Source organism: Vicugna pacos, chromosome X (assembly GCF_048564905.1).
Source record: "Vicugna pacos chromosome X, VicPac4, whole genome shotgun sequence".
Classification (NCBI taxonomy): Eukaryota; Metazoa; Chordata; class Mammalia; order Artiodactyla; family Camelidae; genus Vicugna; species Vicugna pacos.
The window spans coordinates 9,710,436-9,726,653 of NC_133023.1; the positions used below are offsets into that span (position 1 = coordinate 9,710,436).

The 16,218-nt window shown below is 46.6% G+C and overlaps 1 protein-coding gene across 8 annotated transcripts in view; it reads left to right on the forward strand.

Moving 5' to 3' along the window:
• OFD1 (OFD1 centriole and centriolar satellite protein) overlaps positions 1-16,218 on the forward strand; it is a 69,334-nt gene that overhangs the window by 37,798 nt on the left and 15,318 nt on the right. For 5 of the 8 annotated variants that reach the window (XM_072956376.1, XM_072956377.1, XM_072956375.1 and 2 more), the window contains 10 exons: positions 26-215; positions 1,171-1,301; positions 1,880-1,991; positions 3,671-4,276; positions 4,730-4,850; positions 5,956-6,056; positions 7,747-7,866; positions 14,335-14,492; positions 15,227-15,385; positions 15,861-15,928. In XM_072956376.1, the coding sequence (XP_072812477.1) occupies positions 26-215; positions 1,171-1,301; positions 1,880-1,991; positions 3,671-4,276; positions 4,730-4,850; positions 5,956-6,056; positions 7,747-7,866; positions 14,335-14,492; positions 15,227-15,385; positions 15,861-15,928 (1,766 nt within the window). Of the gene's footprint in view, positions 1-25; positions 216-1,170; positions 1,302-1,879; positions 1,992-3,670; positions 4,277-4,729; positions 4,851-5,955; positions 6,057-7,746; positions 7,867-14,334; positions 14,493-15,226; positions 15,386-15,832; positions 15,929-16,218 lie in introns of all 8 variants that reach the window. The other 3 variants (XM_072956372.1, XM_072956371.1, XM_072956374.1) reach the window with 2 other exon arrangements.

Here is a 16,218-nt window from a genome sequence, read left to right on the forward strand (position 1 = left end):
ACAATTTTTCTTTTTCCAATTCCAGCTCGAGTTAGAGTCTGTCAGAGCCCAGTGTGCAGCCTTAACAAAGCAAAACCACGAGCTGACCGAGAAGGTTCAAGAGATGAGCGATTATCCGCTCCTAAAAGAAGGGAAACTGGAGCTTCAGGCCCAAAATAAATTACTCAAAAAGCAACTGGAGGAGATTAAAAATGAAAACTTGCGCCTCCTAAACCGTAAGTCTTTTCTTCTGAATTGCGGGTTTTCCTAATTCAGATTGGCTTCCTCTTACGAAACTGCTCTAAGGGAGGCGTCAATTGGGAAGATTTTATAAAATGAAGATTCTCACGTTGAGTTCCTCCCTTTCTGCTTGCTCTTGCATAACTAGTAGTGTCCCTAAGAAGAAACATTTTAAAGCTGCCCACATCTGCCTCTCCGGGTGGTACTGGGCTCCTCTCGCCCTCTTGACTGTCGGTAAGGGGTGCCCAGTGGGCCCCCTCAGGCACTTGGGGTCGGGGGAGAGGTTTCAAGGTTGTGCGTCATCTCTGCCACGTCCCTGTTCAGTGGCGTTGGGCTGGCCCTGCCCCTCTCAGCCAAGCCAGACCCCAGCGTTTGCGGGATGGCCTTTTACCTGCACCCTGCACCAGCTCACGCTCTCCAGTTCCAGGATTTCCCCCCTCCCTGGCCCTCCAGGTCCAAGGAGCAGTAACAGGATGGCCCTGTTACTAGCCCAGGGAACTCCACCGGCCTCTGTGGCTAGGAACCCCGTGGAAGTCCCTCTTTATTGAAGAGTCCTCCGGTGACCCAGATAAGGGACACTGTCTGCTTTTTGCCTGGACCCTGAGAGCCGGGGACAGGTGCACGGGTCAAATGGGACCTCAGGATGCTCCTTCTCTGCCTCTGCACATGGTAGAGGGGAGAGGCGGGCTTTCCGGTTAATTTGAGGATTTGAAAGGCTTCTCTGACATGGAGTAGGGCTCGAGGCTAGTACCGTTGGCATTTATGTGCATTAAACTGTGTTGTTTTGAAACGTGTGAGTCAGAATTGCTCTTAGTCCATTTGATAGAATTAAGTTACCATCATGTGCGTACAAAGAATAGGAAGAACGATTTGAAATCTCTTTCACTGCTTTTGTCAAGTGAAATGGGAAACTGTCGGCTTGGCAACGACCAGGCTTTCTTTTCTCTGTAGGCATAGCTCAGCCAGCTCCCGAGCTGGTGGTTTTTCAGAAAGAATTAAAGAAAGCAGAAAATGCTATTGCGCTTGAGCACAAGGAGTTCGAAACCCACAAGCAAGCGCTGCAGAAACAGCTGCAAAGCGAAGTGAGTATCGCTCCTCGTGTGTCGGGGGGTCGAGTCCGTCCACTCTGCAGGCGTGTCACCTTGGCACGCGCCTCACCAGTGTAAATCAGATCGATTTTAGCATCCAAGATCCCCTAAGATGCTAACGATGCCCTTTCTCATCTGAGAGAACGGTCCGGTGACCGTGTGACTTTATGTTCATAATAGTCATGAAGTCCAGAGGCCAGGCAGCTCACCTCATTACAGAATGTTCCCTGTCCTGATGGTGCCCGCAGCGGCAGCATCTCAGCTCTCACCCCGACTTAGAAACTGCAGCCCTCTCTCTGGCGTCTGCCTGCGCCCGGGAGCAGCTGCTCCACCGGGGGGGCACGAGGAGGTGGACACCTGGGTGCCTTGTTGCTGTCTTAGAGGGGCCCCGTGCGTTACAGCTGTCAGGCTGCTCAGAGTGGGCAAAACAAAAAAGAACAGCACACCCCGCCCAAAAAAAAACCCCAAAAAACAGAAACAAAAAAGAACAAGCCCAATGAGCGAACTGTCCCCTTTGGAAGGGAGCGGTGGTTGGTCTCACAATGATGGCTTTTCCTTCTCTGTCTTTGCAGATTGAGCATTCTGCGCAACTGAAGGCCCAGATACTAGATTACGATGCTTCTGTCAAGAGGTTAACTTTGCAGGTTACAGATTTAAAATTGCAACTGAAACAAACGCAGACAGGTAGAGACGTTTTAACCTGTGTGTGTGTGTGTGTGTGTGTGAAACTTCTAACATATGTGGAAGTGTAGTGATTGTTACTCGGTGAATTTTCAGTAATTCTCACAGTAGGTGAAAAGCCATGGAAATGTGTGCTGTCTTAGAAGTCCACCTGCCCGTGCATTTCAGGGATACCAGCTGGGTCCTCAGCGAAGGTGATGTGCTCTGACCGGTGCCCTGTGCCAGGGAGAGCCTCACACCCCACGCAGGACAGGTGTGGTGGTGATGCAGGGGTCCCCAGATGAATCCTGGACCTAGGCTTTCCTCTTGTATTTGTTACCCTGATAGCAAGACCAGTGGGCTCTTCAGGGCTTTCATACCCACGCTTAAAGGGATGTGGGAGAAGCAGCTGGCCTGGCAGAAGGAGCACTGCTGCTGGAATCAGAAAATTGCTTTTAGGTCCCAGTTTTTAAGTTAGTTGCTTGGCCTTAAACATGTTCCTTGTAAATTCCTTGGGCCTCAGTTTCCTCCTTCGTCATGGGGATGATAAAACCTCCCGGGCCGTGGAGGATGAAGGTGAAACGAGGTGGCTCTGGTACAGTGCCTGGGACATAGAAAACCCTCGGGAAATGGCCCTGCCAGCATTTGATCCTGTGTCGTCCTGTGGCTCTGTGACGTCTGCCCCTCCTGCTTCCTAACAAGGGTGCTGAAGCTTAGAGACTTTCTTCCGCTGCCTTCAGGCTCAGACAGGTTCTTTCTATTTCTGACACTGAGCCTTCCCTGGTTTCCAGCTGCTCGTCCCCTGCTCAGGCCCGTGGCTCCTTCTCTCCACACCACTTTCATTTTGATCTTTTCACTCGTTTCTGCTCTTCCCTGTTCCTTGTTTTCTTGCAGCCATTCCACGTTTGCTGTGGTTCCAGCTTTGCGCGGTTTGGCAGTCTCGTGTCATGAGAAATAGTTGAATGGTGATGGAAACTTTCCGAACACACGCGTCATAGGCGTCTCCCGTGGCGTCGTGGTGGCAGGGTTGCAGGAGGGCAGTGCTCATGCCCGCCAGCTCGGCGTGCGGCCCCCAGCGGCTCTCTGCCCTGCTGACCGCGTGACCTGGCCTGGGGCGGCCTCAGTCCCCCACTGGTGACGTGGGAGCAGGGAGAGTTCTGAGCCACCGTGGTGCTGTGATTGCACGGCCTCCTCACCGCCTCGGAAACTCGGGCCGGGAGCTGTGGATTTTGCCGTCGCGCTGGGAGTTGTGTGGCAGCAGCCTGCAGGGGAGCACGTTCGTGCTTGTGCAGTCAGGCGTCCGGCTGTTGATGCTGGGTGGGATAAACCAAGATAGTAAGTGGGTTTAGATCAGCTCAGGTCAGGGTTTTCAACCACACAAGTTCAAGTCTAGCTAGGCTTTGCCACTAAAAAAATTACGAAAGCCTTTCCAATCTCAGAGCTTTTTACAGATTTCAAGGTTGTGCATGATGGGTGATGAAGCAACACCACGTGTTAGGAAAGAAGGCATACGAAGCAGTAGCTGGTGCACATAAGTTCTCAGTCAACGTTAGTAATTCCTGTTAGGACCGTGGCTGCAGAAACTGTTTAATGTGCTAGTTTGTCCTTAGGACTTCGATTTTTTCAAAAAAATTTCTCAGTACATTTCAGTTTGGGTGTCGCCTTTTCCCTCACGTCTCCTGTTACCTGTTTGTACCCCGCAGCCCTGGAGAACGAAGTGTACCGCAACCCGAAGCCGGCTGTGCTCAGTCACTCCATCAGCGGATCACTGGGCGGCAGGACGGTGCCCCATGGTGCTGACATCGGCGAGGACTTCTTAAAAAATCCTCTCAGACAGGAGGAGCTGAGGGCAGGCTCCGGTAGCCCAAGGATCCCAAGTTACCGGAACGCCAGCACAGAGGGCAGTTCCCCCGATTCTGACCTTGAGTTTGTAGCCAATACCAAGGCCATGGTGAGACAGCTGGAGCAAGAGGCCGAGCGCTTGGAAAAAGCTTTCCAGAGTTACCATCGGAGAATCAGGCAGTACCCCACCAAGAGCCTGGCAGCAGACAGGAGCCCGCCCGCCCTGCGCTCACTGGAAAGCCTCAAGGGCGTCACTTCGGGGGCCCCTGAGAGGGGGGTGTTTGCAGAGGACAGAGTTGCCCCCCAGCAGCCTCTGGTGAATGCCCGGAGAGAAGAGGAGAGCGAGGCCTCCGAGGTGGCCGGCAGCATGGCCTCACGGCCCCACCGGGGCATGGCCTCCAGACGCGTCTCCTCCACCCCACTCCCAAAAGCAAGGAGAAGCCTTGATGGTGAAATGTACCTGGAAGGTAAGCTCCTGCCAGAGGGGTTGCAGGATGCTGTGCACACAAGTGGGTTGTTCCTCAGTGGACCTCTCCTGAGTTACGAGTGCTGTTGGGCCCAGGAGAGTCTGCCCTCTGACCCTGGGGACCCGGGGCATCTCCCCGCATCACAGGGCTGGTGTGGGAGGCAGTGGGATGGAGCCTCAAGTGCCAGCATTTTGCTTGGCACACAGGGGTGTTCAGAGAGTGACGGTGGCTTTGCCTTTGCTGCCGGTTAGCTTTATGTGTTTTATTGTCTAAAAGCACTGCAGTTTTACTTTGGTGCCTGAGTCGTTCTCTGGATCCCGTTCGCTCATACTCAGCTGTGGGCAAGGACGGTAGAGTTCATTTTTAAAGTAATAGAATTCTTGAGAAACCACATTGCTATCTTCCCCATGCAACTTTTGTAACGTGGTCGCACTGGTTCCCTCTGTCCCGTAGGTCTGAGCCGGTCCCATGCTGCTGTCCCTGGTCCTGACCGGACACCGCAGCCTTCACCTGCCCCGTCTCAGCACAGCCTTTCCAGACACTCGCTCTCCAGCCCCCCAGAGCAGAAGGCCAGGTAAATTGGCTGCCTAAGGTCTCAGCCTTGACTTGTTTGGGTTTTCTAGGTAACATGGAAAACCATGTGGCACTGTGGAATTTGCAGTCCAATTGTAAGATGTGTGATCTTGGAGACTCATCTGAATTACCTGGGGGAGAAAACGTTCCTTGCTAAACTAAATATAGAGAATCTATACTATGGTATTGATAAGCACCGTCTAGTTCCATGAATAGAGTTGGTTTATAAAGGTTAGACAGACGTACAAAATCCACAAAAGCAAATAAATTCAGCGTGGACTTAAAGCAGTTTCACACATCATTAGAAAGTCATTTAAAAATATATTGGCACTTAAATATAAGCAAATAAGTTTCCAGTTTGTAAATCATTGAGCAGTTCTAAAGTGGTAGTGAGTCCAAGGGCATGATTGCTGCAGCAGGGTGGCACGGATGTGTTGAAGCTCAGCGACGTGCCGCCTGGGCTGGGGCTCATGTCACGTGCGGGACTCCTGCCTGTGCCCGGTCCCCACGGCAGGAGATCCTGACTCCTTGGTTCTGGGCTCTGGCCTGGGCGTCTGTGTGTCGATTCAGTTGTACAGAGTCGAAACGGCCACGTGTGCCCATCCTAGTCGTAAAGTGGGTCATGTTTGTTTCTATTGCTCCTTCCGTGAGATAGCCAAGAGGAGAGAGAGGGTCCACACAGGCTGGGTCAGGGCACTGTGATGCCCCGACTTGGGCTTGTAGTGTTGCACCTTCAGCTGGCTTGTGCTAAAGGTGTGCAGAATTTGGTTTCTTCAAATTTTTAAATTTTTTGGTTTTGTAGTTCTTAAAAAAAATTCTCCTACAAACAGCATCGAGTGCAACATTATTCTTTGTTAACGATGGTGGTCCCGACCTCGCAGCATGAGGCGGTCTGCAGGAGGAACTGAGTTAAGGTGCACTGTTCGGAGCGATGCCTGCTGCGTGGAGAGGGCGCAGTGCAGCATAAGCTCTTACTCTCTTGAGTCGGTGAAAATTTAATTTTCTAAAGCATTTTCTTGAGTTGCAAAAGGCTTCTCATTACCCTCTGCTCTTGTGTTGTGCGTTATTAAAGCTTTACATTCTTGAATTTTATTCTTCCAATCCAGTCTTTTTGAAAACCAAGTGGAACTTAAAGACAAAAGCGAATTTTCCAATCTGGACAAGCTAGCTTTTAAGGATAATGAAGAATTTGAGTCATCTTTTGAATGTAAGTTCACATATGAGTATTTTTTTTTTTAACAAACACTACCTTTATTCTGCAGTATCATTTAATCTTTGGGGATATGTGTGTGTACATATATATGTAAACTTGTTTATTTATTTTATTTATAGTCATTAGTATCGGCAAATCTTGAGCTCCCAATTTATCCCTCCCCACCCATGAGTACTTATTTTTGTAAGTTCAAAATGTGGAAAGCTTAGTTTTGGTGATACATAGCCACTGTTGTCAAAAGCAAAGCAGTTATAAACGAGGACGTTTTTATTTTGTGATAAAACCACAAATACAGATACAGTGCCTTGTTTCTGTGTCACAAAGAGTTTCAGGTTCTGAATTCGATGTATTAAAAATCTCAGGATAACTAATTTTAGAGTTGCAGCTAAGCCACTGAGTGAATCCTTAATTAGGTTTGGGATTGCCTCAGATTTAAAACAAATGACTTCTTAAAATGTGCTCCCCCCCCCTTTATGGAATATGAAGATAAGCTATCTCTGTATTATATTGATTTCATCAATTGCCTCTGATTTAGAAAACCCTTCCTTAGTTACAGAATGGACGGAAAAGGCCATTGGCTTAAGAGTCTAGAGACCTGTGTGTTGGCTTTGGCTCTGCCTTACGCTGCTCTGCCTCGGCGCCTGCTGCTGCAGTGTAAAACCGGATTGTAGTGTCATCCAGCCCCGAGGTTCTTTGCAGCTTGGGAAGCCTTTTTTTTTGGTTATAGAAGCTTTATTCATAGTAGCCAAAAACTTGAAACAACCCAGATACCTTTCAGTTAATGAATGGTTAAACTATGGTAAGTCTATACCATGAACTACCACTCAGCAGTTAAAAGGAGCAGAATACTGATACATGTCACAGTTTGCATGAATCTCCATGGAATTAGCTTAGTGAGCAAAATCAATCCCAAGATTACATACTATAATGATTAATTTAGATAGCATCCTGGGGGAGGGCATAGCTCAGTGGTAGAGCACGTGGTTAGCATGCACAAGGTCCTGGGTTCAATCCCCAGTACCTCCTTTAAAAACATATAAATAAATAAAATAAACCTAATTACCTCTCCCCACCAAAAGAAAAACAAAACTAAATAGCATCTTTTTTTTTTAACTGAAGTATAGTTGATAGACAGTATTATGTTACAGGTGTCCACTAGTGAGTCACAATTTTTAAAGGTGATACTCCGTTTGTAGTTATTATAGAATATTGGATACATTCCCTGTGTTGTATTGGGAAGTCTTTATGTTTGTGTGTTAACCTGTCATTTTGCCTTATGAGCTTCATTTTCAAGCGTGAATATACAGTATTTTGAACAGGTAACCAAGAGGTCTTAGTATATTTTGCAAAAATCCTTGCAACCAACTTAATTAACTTTCTTAAATCATGGATATTTAAATCGAATTCAAATGATGCTCAGCAAGCCAGGTGTATTCTTCTGTCACTGAATTGATTTTCCCACTGGGTAACAGATCGAACTTATCAATGAATCTCAGAAAACTTTCAAAAGCAGATAGATTGGCAAGTGGCGATGGTAACTTCTAGAATCCTGTAAGGAAAGGGCCAGCCCACTTGCTTTGGCTGAAGCTTAAGTGCCCCACCATGAGTTAGCCCCCTACTCCCTTCTCTTGATGCTGCTGCTGCTGCTAAGGACTCAGGGGACACTTGTTTGCACCTCTCGTAGATGCAGGGAACGTGCCCAGGCAGTTTGAGATGGACGGCCTCCACCCTGAGGGCGACGTGCCTCACATGGACGGGGCCACAGTCTCTGTGCCCTCCAGGCCTGTCTCCTGTCACTATCCAAGTAGGATTTTCTTTGTCTGAACTAACAAAGTGTATTCATTCATTGATAATATTTAGCATTATTTCTCTTTCTGTTTGCTTCCTTTGTGCCTTAAAAAATTAGGACGGTTGAACCCATATATTTCCATCTGTAGGAAAACTGAGCACGGTGGTGGAAGAGTGGTGCTCAGACTTCTCTGGGCTGGCGCGCTTTCTCTCCCCCCTCCCTGCTCCAGACTCCCCGCGTCCTGCGCCTGTGCGTCGGGGGGGGGGGGGTGCGAGCTTCGTCCCGGGGCTCAGCCACCGGCCAGGTCCTCTCCTCCTTGGACCGGAGTGTGGAAGCCTTGTAAACGCTTCAAGTAAAACCGTCTACTGGCCCTTTCCGAACCCTGGGAGGACACCGCCCCTAAACCCATGCAGAGCCTCTTAGGAGCAGCTCCTTACTTTCAATCACAGCACTCAGGCAGGTGAGGAATTGCTGACCGAAGCAGGGTTGTGAGAGGGTTGATTTTGCTGATTTCAGAGTAAATCATTCTGGAAAGCACTCATTTGGCGCGACTTGATCAAGGGCTTTTTCTGTGCCAGGCACTTTTGTGGGGGCCGGGCACCCAGCAGGGAACGACCCAAGCCCCTGCTGCCTGGGGCTTCTAGTGGAGAGTTGGACAGGCACGAAGCCATCACCAGGGACCTCCAACGGGATGGGGACTGAGAAGGGATAGTGACCACCCAAGAGCGGACCTGATGGGCAGCCATCCAGCAGAGACTGGAGTAGGGAATGAAAATGATAGAATAAGGGAAGCCAGCCGAGTAGATAGGTGTTCTGCCTCTGAGATGTGCTGTACGTGATAATAATGGCTTTTAAAAAAAATACATAGTCCAACTGTTTTGGGGGGGAGAGGGAGGTAATTAAGTTTGTTTATATATTTATTTTAATGGAGGTACTGGGGATTGAACCCAGGACTTCATGCATGCTAAGCATGTGCTCTACCACTGAGCTACACCTTCCCCCAATAACGGCTTTTAAAATGATGATGAAATAGTGTGGTTATACTTTGTTGAAAAATTCGTCGATCTTTATCATTTCACCTCTTCATCTGTCTGCAGAGGGAAATGAAAAGGCTGAAATTTGGTATCTCTGAGGTGCCCTATGGAAACACTTTTTTCCTCTTTCATCCAAAGAGGCTTCTGTATGCCACTGTGCAGCCACAAAGTATACTCCACAGCAAAGAAGGAGATCTTTTTTTCTTCCTTCTTTATCTTTTTTTTTAACAAAGTTTATTCTAGAAAAAGCAACTCATTGCGACATAAAACTGTTGTAAAATTTACATATATGTACTGTTCATTGTTCCTAAGAACAGTTTAGAGCTTTAGCCTTTTAAAATTGCATAGTTAACAAAGGAATAAAGCCAACCACAAAATAAGAACAGAATGCAGTAATCCAATCATAAAGGACAGTCAAATGTGCTTATACATACTCAAGAAATCAGTCATCTAAGTTATAAATAATTAGTTCATTTGTGTCCTTTTTTTGAGATTCCACATATAAGTGGTATCATATGGTATTTTTCTTTCTCTTTCTGGCTTACTTCACTTAGAATGACGATCTCCAGGTCCATCCATATTGCTGCAGATAGCATTATTTTTTCTTTTTTATGGCTGAGTAGTATTCCACTGTATGTATATACCACAACTTCTTTATCCAGTCATCTGTTGATGGACATTTGGGTTGTTTCCATGTGTTGGCTATTGTAAATAGTGCTGCTATGAACATTGGGGTGCATGTATCTTTTCAAATTATATTCTCCGGGTATCTGCCCTGGAGTGGGATTGCTGGATCATATGGTAAGTCTATTTTTAGTTTTTTTAAAGGAATCTCCATACTATTTTCCATAGTGGCTGCACCAATTTACATTCCCACCAGTAGTGTAGGAGGGTTCCTTTTTCTCCACACCCTCTCCAGCATGTACGGTTTGTAGACTTTTTAATGATGGCCATTCTGGCTGGTGTGAAGTGATACCTCATTGTAGTTTTGATTTGCATTTCTCTAACAATTAGTGATGTTGAGCATCTTTTCTTGTGCTTGTTGGCCATCTGTCTGTCTGTCTTTGGAGAGATGTCAGTTTAGGTCTTCTGCCCATTTTCTAACTAAGTTGCTTGTTTTTTGATATTAAAGTGTGTGAGCTGTTTGTATATTTTGGAAAGTAGTCCTTTGTCAGTCACATCATTTGCAAATATATTCTCCCATTCTGTAGGTTGTCTTTTCATTTTGTTGATGGTATCTTTAGCTGTGCAAAAGCTTTTAAGTTGAATTAGATCCCATTTGTTTACTTTTGCTTTTATTTCCATTATTCCAACAGCTGGTTCAAAAAATATATTGCTGTGATTTATGTCCAAGAGTGTTCTGCCTATGTTTTCCTCTAGGAGTTTTATAGTATCTGGTCTTACATTTAAGACTTTAATCCATTTTTAGTTTACTTCTGTATACAGTGTTAGAGAATGTTCTAATTTCAGTCTTTTACAGGTAGCTGTCTAGTTTTCCCAGCACCACTTATTGAAGAAACTGTCTTGTCCATTGTGTATTCTTGCTGCCTTTGTCATAGATTAATTGACCATAAGTGCGTGGGTTTATTTCTGGACTTTCTGTCCTGCTCCATTGATCTATGTGTCTGTGTTTGTGCCAATGCCATACTGTTTTGATTACTGTAGCTTTGTAGTATAGTCTGAAGTCAGGGAGCATGATTCCCCCAGCTCCATTCTTCTTTTTCAAGATTGCTTAGGCTATTCGGGGTCTTTTGTGTTTCCATACAAATTTTAACATTTTTTGTTCCAGGTCTGAAAAATGTCATTGGTAATTTGATAGGGATTGCATTGAATATGTATATCGCCTTGGGTAGTATGGCCATTTTAACAATATTGATTCTTCCAATCCAAGAACACGGTAATCTTTCCATTTGTTTATGTTGTCTTCAATTTCCTTCATCAGTGTCTTAACAGTTTTCAGAGTACAGGTCTTTTGCCTCCTTGGGTAGGTTTATTCCTAGGTATTTTATTCTTTCTGGTGTGTTGGTAAATGGGGATTGTTTCCTTAATTTTTTTTTCTGTTATTTTGTTAGAGTATAGAAATGCAACTGATTTCTGTATATTAATTTTGTATTCTGCAACTTTACCAAATTCATTGAGTTCTAGTAGTTTTCTGGTCACTTCTTTAGGGTTTTCTATGTACAGTATCATGTCGCCTGCAAACAGTGGCAGTTTTACTTCTTTGTTTCCAATTTGGATTCCTTTTATTTCTTCTCCGATGGCTATGGCTAGGACTTCTAAAACTATGTTGAATAAAAGTGATGAGAGTGGGCATCCTTGTCTTGTTCCTGATCTTAGAGGAATGCTTTCAGCTTTTCCCCATTAAGTATGATGTTAGTTTTGGGTTTGTCATATATGGCCTTTATTATGATGGGGTATGTTTTGTCTATGCCAACTTTCTGGAAAGTTTTTATCATACATAGATGTTGAATGTTATCGAAAGCTTTTTCTGCATCTGTTGAGATGATCACATGGTTTTTATTCTTCAGTTTGTTAATGTGGTGTATCACATTGATTGGCGGATACTGAAGAACCCCTGCATCCCTGGGATAAATCCCACGGGATCATGGTGTGTGATCCTTTTAATGCATTGTTGGAGTCGGTTTGCTAGTATTTTGTTAAGGATTAAGATTTTTTTGAAGTATAGTTGATTTACAATGTTGTGTTAATTTCTGGTGTACAACAAAGTGATTTGGTTATAGATGTATTATTTTTCATATTCTTTTCATTATAGGTTATTACAAGGTATTGACTATAGTTCCCTGGGCTATATAGTAGGACCTTATCGTTTGTCTATTTTGTATGTAGTAGTGTGTATCTGCTAATCCCAAACTCCTACTTTATCCCTCCCCTGCTTTCCCCTTTGGTAACCATAGGTTTGTTTTCTATGTCTGTGAGTCTATTTGTTTCATAAATATTTTCATTTGTGTCATTTTTTTAGATTCCACATATATGATATTTGTCTTTTTTGTCTGTCTTACTTCACTTAGTTTGATAATCTCTGGGTCCATCCATGTTGTTGCAAATGGCATTATTTCATTCTTTTCATGGCTGAGTAGTATTCCATCATATATACATACCACAACTTCCCTATCCAGTCATCTGTCGATGGACATTTAGATTGTTTCTATGTCTTGGCTATTGTAAATGCTGCTATGGACATTGGGGTGCATGTATCTTTTCCAGTTAGTTTTCTCCAGATACATACCCAGGAGCGGGATTGCTAGATCACATGCTAGTTCTAGTTCTAGTTTTAAGGAACCTCCATACTATTTTCCACAGTGGCTGCATCAAATTACATTCCCACCAGCAGTGTAGGAGAGCTCCCTTTTCTCCACACCCTCTCCAGCATTTGTCATTTGTGGACTTTTTAATGATGGCCATTTGGACTGGTGTGAGGTGATATTTCATTATGGGTTTGATTTGCATTTCTCTGATAATTAGCAATGTTGAGCATCTTTTCATGTGCCTGTTGGCCATCTGGATGTCTTCACCGGAGAAATGTCTGTTCAGGTCTTCTGCCCGTTTTGTGCTTGGGTTGTTTGTGGGGTTTTTGTTACTGAGTTGTAGGAGCTGTTTGTGTAGTCTGGAAATTAAGCATTTGTTAGTCACATCGTTTGCGGATATTTTCTTTCTTTAACTTCTTAAAATGGCACCCAAACTGCATTCCAATCTGAGACCGCTATTGCAGGTGAGAAAGTGACACCGTCTAGGAGTGACCCCTCTCCCCCGGCAGGGCAGGCGGAGGTTGCGTTTCTGCCCGGGGCAATGAGCAGCTGCCTTCTCTGGTACTGGAGGCCGTGGCCAGGGTCACGAGAGAGAGAAGATTGTGAGCTTCTCTCCTGTTAGAGAAACCAACGCAGTTCTGCTGGTGACTTAGAACTGGGGACAGCACAGAGGTTCAGAGTCCTGTGGGGAACCTCTGAATTTGTCTGTTTCTCAGCATTGTTTGAGGGGAGAAGCTTAGGTTGTAGGCCAGAGCTGGAGGAGGAAGGTCAGCATACTCATCGGCGGGACTGAAGTTGAATGAAGCCTGTGAATCGCCGGGACTTGTGCTGTGAGTTCCAGGAGCAGACAGATGACTAAAGCATGGGCCTCACCGGCAGGAATAGAAAACAGACACACAGGGTTTTTGAGAAGGCGGGTGCAGAATACCATGGGGATATGGCGCCGGAGAAGCTGCTTGTCAGTGTCGGGAGCAGGAGGCCCGTGGAGCGGAGGTGCATCCGAGTGGGAGCCTGCGCAGGAGGTCGGGTTTTGCGGGAGACGTGGGAGGAAGGGAGCCAGCCGGGCTCGGGAGGGAGTGGAAGTGAGGGCAGGAGCAGGGAGGAGCAGCTGGAGCCAGGGACCAGTGAGTGTGCTGGCACGCGTAGAGTGTTTCTCAGGCAAAAGTGATGGTGATAGAAGAAGTCAGTCCGGAAAGGGAAAGGCAGATGGGCAGAGCCTGGGCTGCCGTGGGTTGGAACTCCTCCGGAGCAGGGGCAGTGCCCAGCAAATCCAGGCCTTCTCTTCAGGAAGTGACTGGTGCTGGCCTAGGGGGAGCGCTTGCAGGTGGTGAGACTGATGCCAGGGAGAGCGTGGACGCTGTTATTTCCGCCGTCCAGGGCGATGGTGATAAGGACCCTGACTGCAGCAGCAGCGGGAGGAGGAGGTAGGCCCTGCAAGCTGGTGGCTGAGAGGACATAGCGTAGGACGAGCGTGATTAAAGGGACAGGAACGATAACCTCAGGTGTGAAGCCAGCGCTGTGGGATGTCCATGTGCTGATGGCAGGGACCCCATTAGACACGGGAGGTGAGGCTGGGGGAGAGATCGGGACTAGAGAAGAGGCGTGGGAACGATCGGGAGGAGGAGGTAGCTGAAACCCCGAGGAGGGGGGTCAGCCTGGAGGGAGTGGGGTGACGGCAGGGCGGCTAGAGCAGCCGGGGAGGGTGGTGGTCATGTTCTGTTCTGGCCAGGAGAGACTTGGGCGTCCTTTTGGGAATAAGGCGTAGAGAGTGACCAGAGTTCTGTGTCAGTAAATGGGGACTGACAGTAGCTTCAGCACCGTAAGGGTGGGGCAGGCTCGGAACCGCATGCAGAGTAGAAACGCAGGGCTTGCCTTGGAAAGGATGGAGGTGGGAGGAGATGGGTGAACAGGAGGAGGAGACGTGACCGGAGTGGGGGACAGTGGACAACGTCGTGGCTCAGATGACCTGAATTCATCTTGGTGAGGTGGGGGGCGGGTGTGGTCTGGGGGCTCGAAGGCCGTGAAGGTGGAGCAGCCACTCAGAGCAAGGCATCTCAGCTGGGCATCTCAGCATCTCCCTGAGGCTTGTTGAGGCCCCTGCCGGCCGGTCCCGCGTTTGTTTGAAAAGTCTGATGCTGGAAGCTACTCCTGATTATTTATGACTATGTTTGCTGTCCCACTAGGGGTAGATCAGAAACAAATTGGAGAACTGAAGGAAGGAGAAGAACTTTGGGAACAGCAAGAGAAAGAACGAAGGCAGGAAGAAGAGAGGACGCAGAGCGAGCGACCGGAGACTTTGGAAAGGGAGCGGCGGGAGCTGGAGAGACTGGATCAGGAAAGGGTAATGCCGAGCCCAGTGAGTTCTCTGTCTGAGCTTCTCCTGCCGCACCTGCAGCAGGTGCCTTGCTCTCCGGGAAGTGAGTCCTTTGTGGGTCCCGAAGTCCTGGGAATGGCAGGGAGCTGACAAGCCTTGGCTGAGGAGCCCTGAGCGTGGCTGTGGGTCACGCGGACCTCGTGTTTCCTGGCTCGGGTAGCTTGGCAAGCCCATTTGCGTGCATACTCATCTGGTCCTGAAAATGAGCTAGTAAACGAGGAGGACTTCTCACTGTAAGTGAGGTTGGAAGAAGAGACCCCATCTCTATCCCCTAACCCGTGCCCAAGACCAGCTAGCTGGGACTAGAGGAACCCAGGGCACGTGGCTCCCAGGGTCGCCTGCCCTCCTCTGTCCTCTGGTGCTCTGTCGGCCCTCTGCGTCCTGAGTCGGGTCCAGACGGATTACTCTGGCCACGTCACACGCCGACTGAGTCCTCTGTATATTAATCTTCCATCTGGATGGTCCTTGGACTGCTGTTTAACTGGGTCTAAAGCACAGGACGCTTGATGCAAATTAATCCCTCCCTTCATTGAGATGACATGTTTGTGCTCCTTTGATGGTAGCAATGATGTCAATTTTTAAAAAGTAATGGGTTGTACATTTAGGTTGTACTTAAAGGATCAGGAATTAAGTTACTGTGCATTTTAGACGTTTAAAACATGGAATTGTGTATTTCTTATTTTGGTACCCATCTATTTCAGAGGCTAACTGAAGAATCATTGAAGATGGAAATGGAAAAAGAAATCGAAATGAGTATTCAAGAAATGAAAGAGAAATCTAAGTCTGGTGGTGGTGGAAGTCCTTTAGAGAAGTACATGAAAATCCTCCGGCAGGATCAAGGCCAGGACACGGCAGATAAGGTGCCAGTGCCGTGGGCCGGCGTCTGGGGTGGGGCTGCTAAGGGATTCTGTGCAGACAAAAATGTAAAAACCATAGCAACTGCAAAGATCAGAGGGAGCTTCAAGCTTTTTAAATATCTTACACTCCTGACAAAATGTCCTCACTTTTGCTTCGGTTAAAAAATTGAAGAGATTTTGTCAAAGTTGATAAAAGTTGGAGTGTCTCTTATTTTAAGAACAAGAAATAAGTATAATGAAAGCCCTGTGAATGAATAACAAATTCATTAGTACTATTTGAGACACTAATATTTTATATAAGTCTGCAGTACCATAGGTATTGAGAATACATTCCAAGTAATGAATTCTGATGTTTTTTCTAAACATCATGTTTAAAAGTCGCTGCTTTTTTAGACTTTTAAATTACATGCATATTTCAAAAATATAGAATTAATACGTATCTAATTACAGAATTCTTCTTTTCCCCGCTTTGTGTCAGAGTTCAAAAAAGCTGATCAGAGAGGACTCCCAAGTGGACACGCTGCCACCTAGTGACAAAGATGAAAGGTACGGTGTCCCCAGCATTGTGTTCTTACACAAACCATGATCATACCGCTGCTTTTCCTAGCCGGGGAGACGTTCAGATACTTGAGTCTGCCTGTAAGAAACAGAATCAGTCCAAATGACTGCCTTCCAAAAATAAAAAATCTGCATTTTTTTAGCTTGTGAAATTGCTATCCATAAAAAGAGGAAGCAAGGCCAGAAACCCCACAGGGAAGGAAAAACGTTGTAAAGATCCCTGAATAAGTTTGACAAGCAGTTAACAAATGTTTAAATTTTGTCTTTCCCTCATTTAG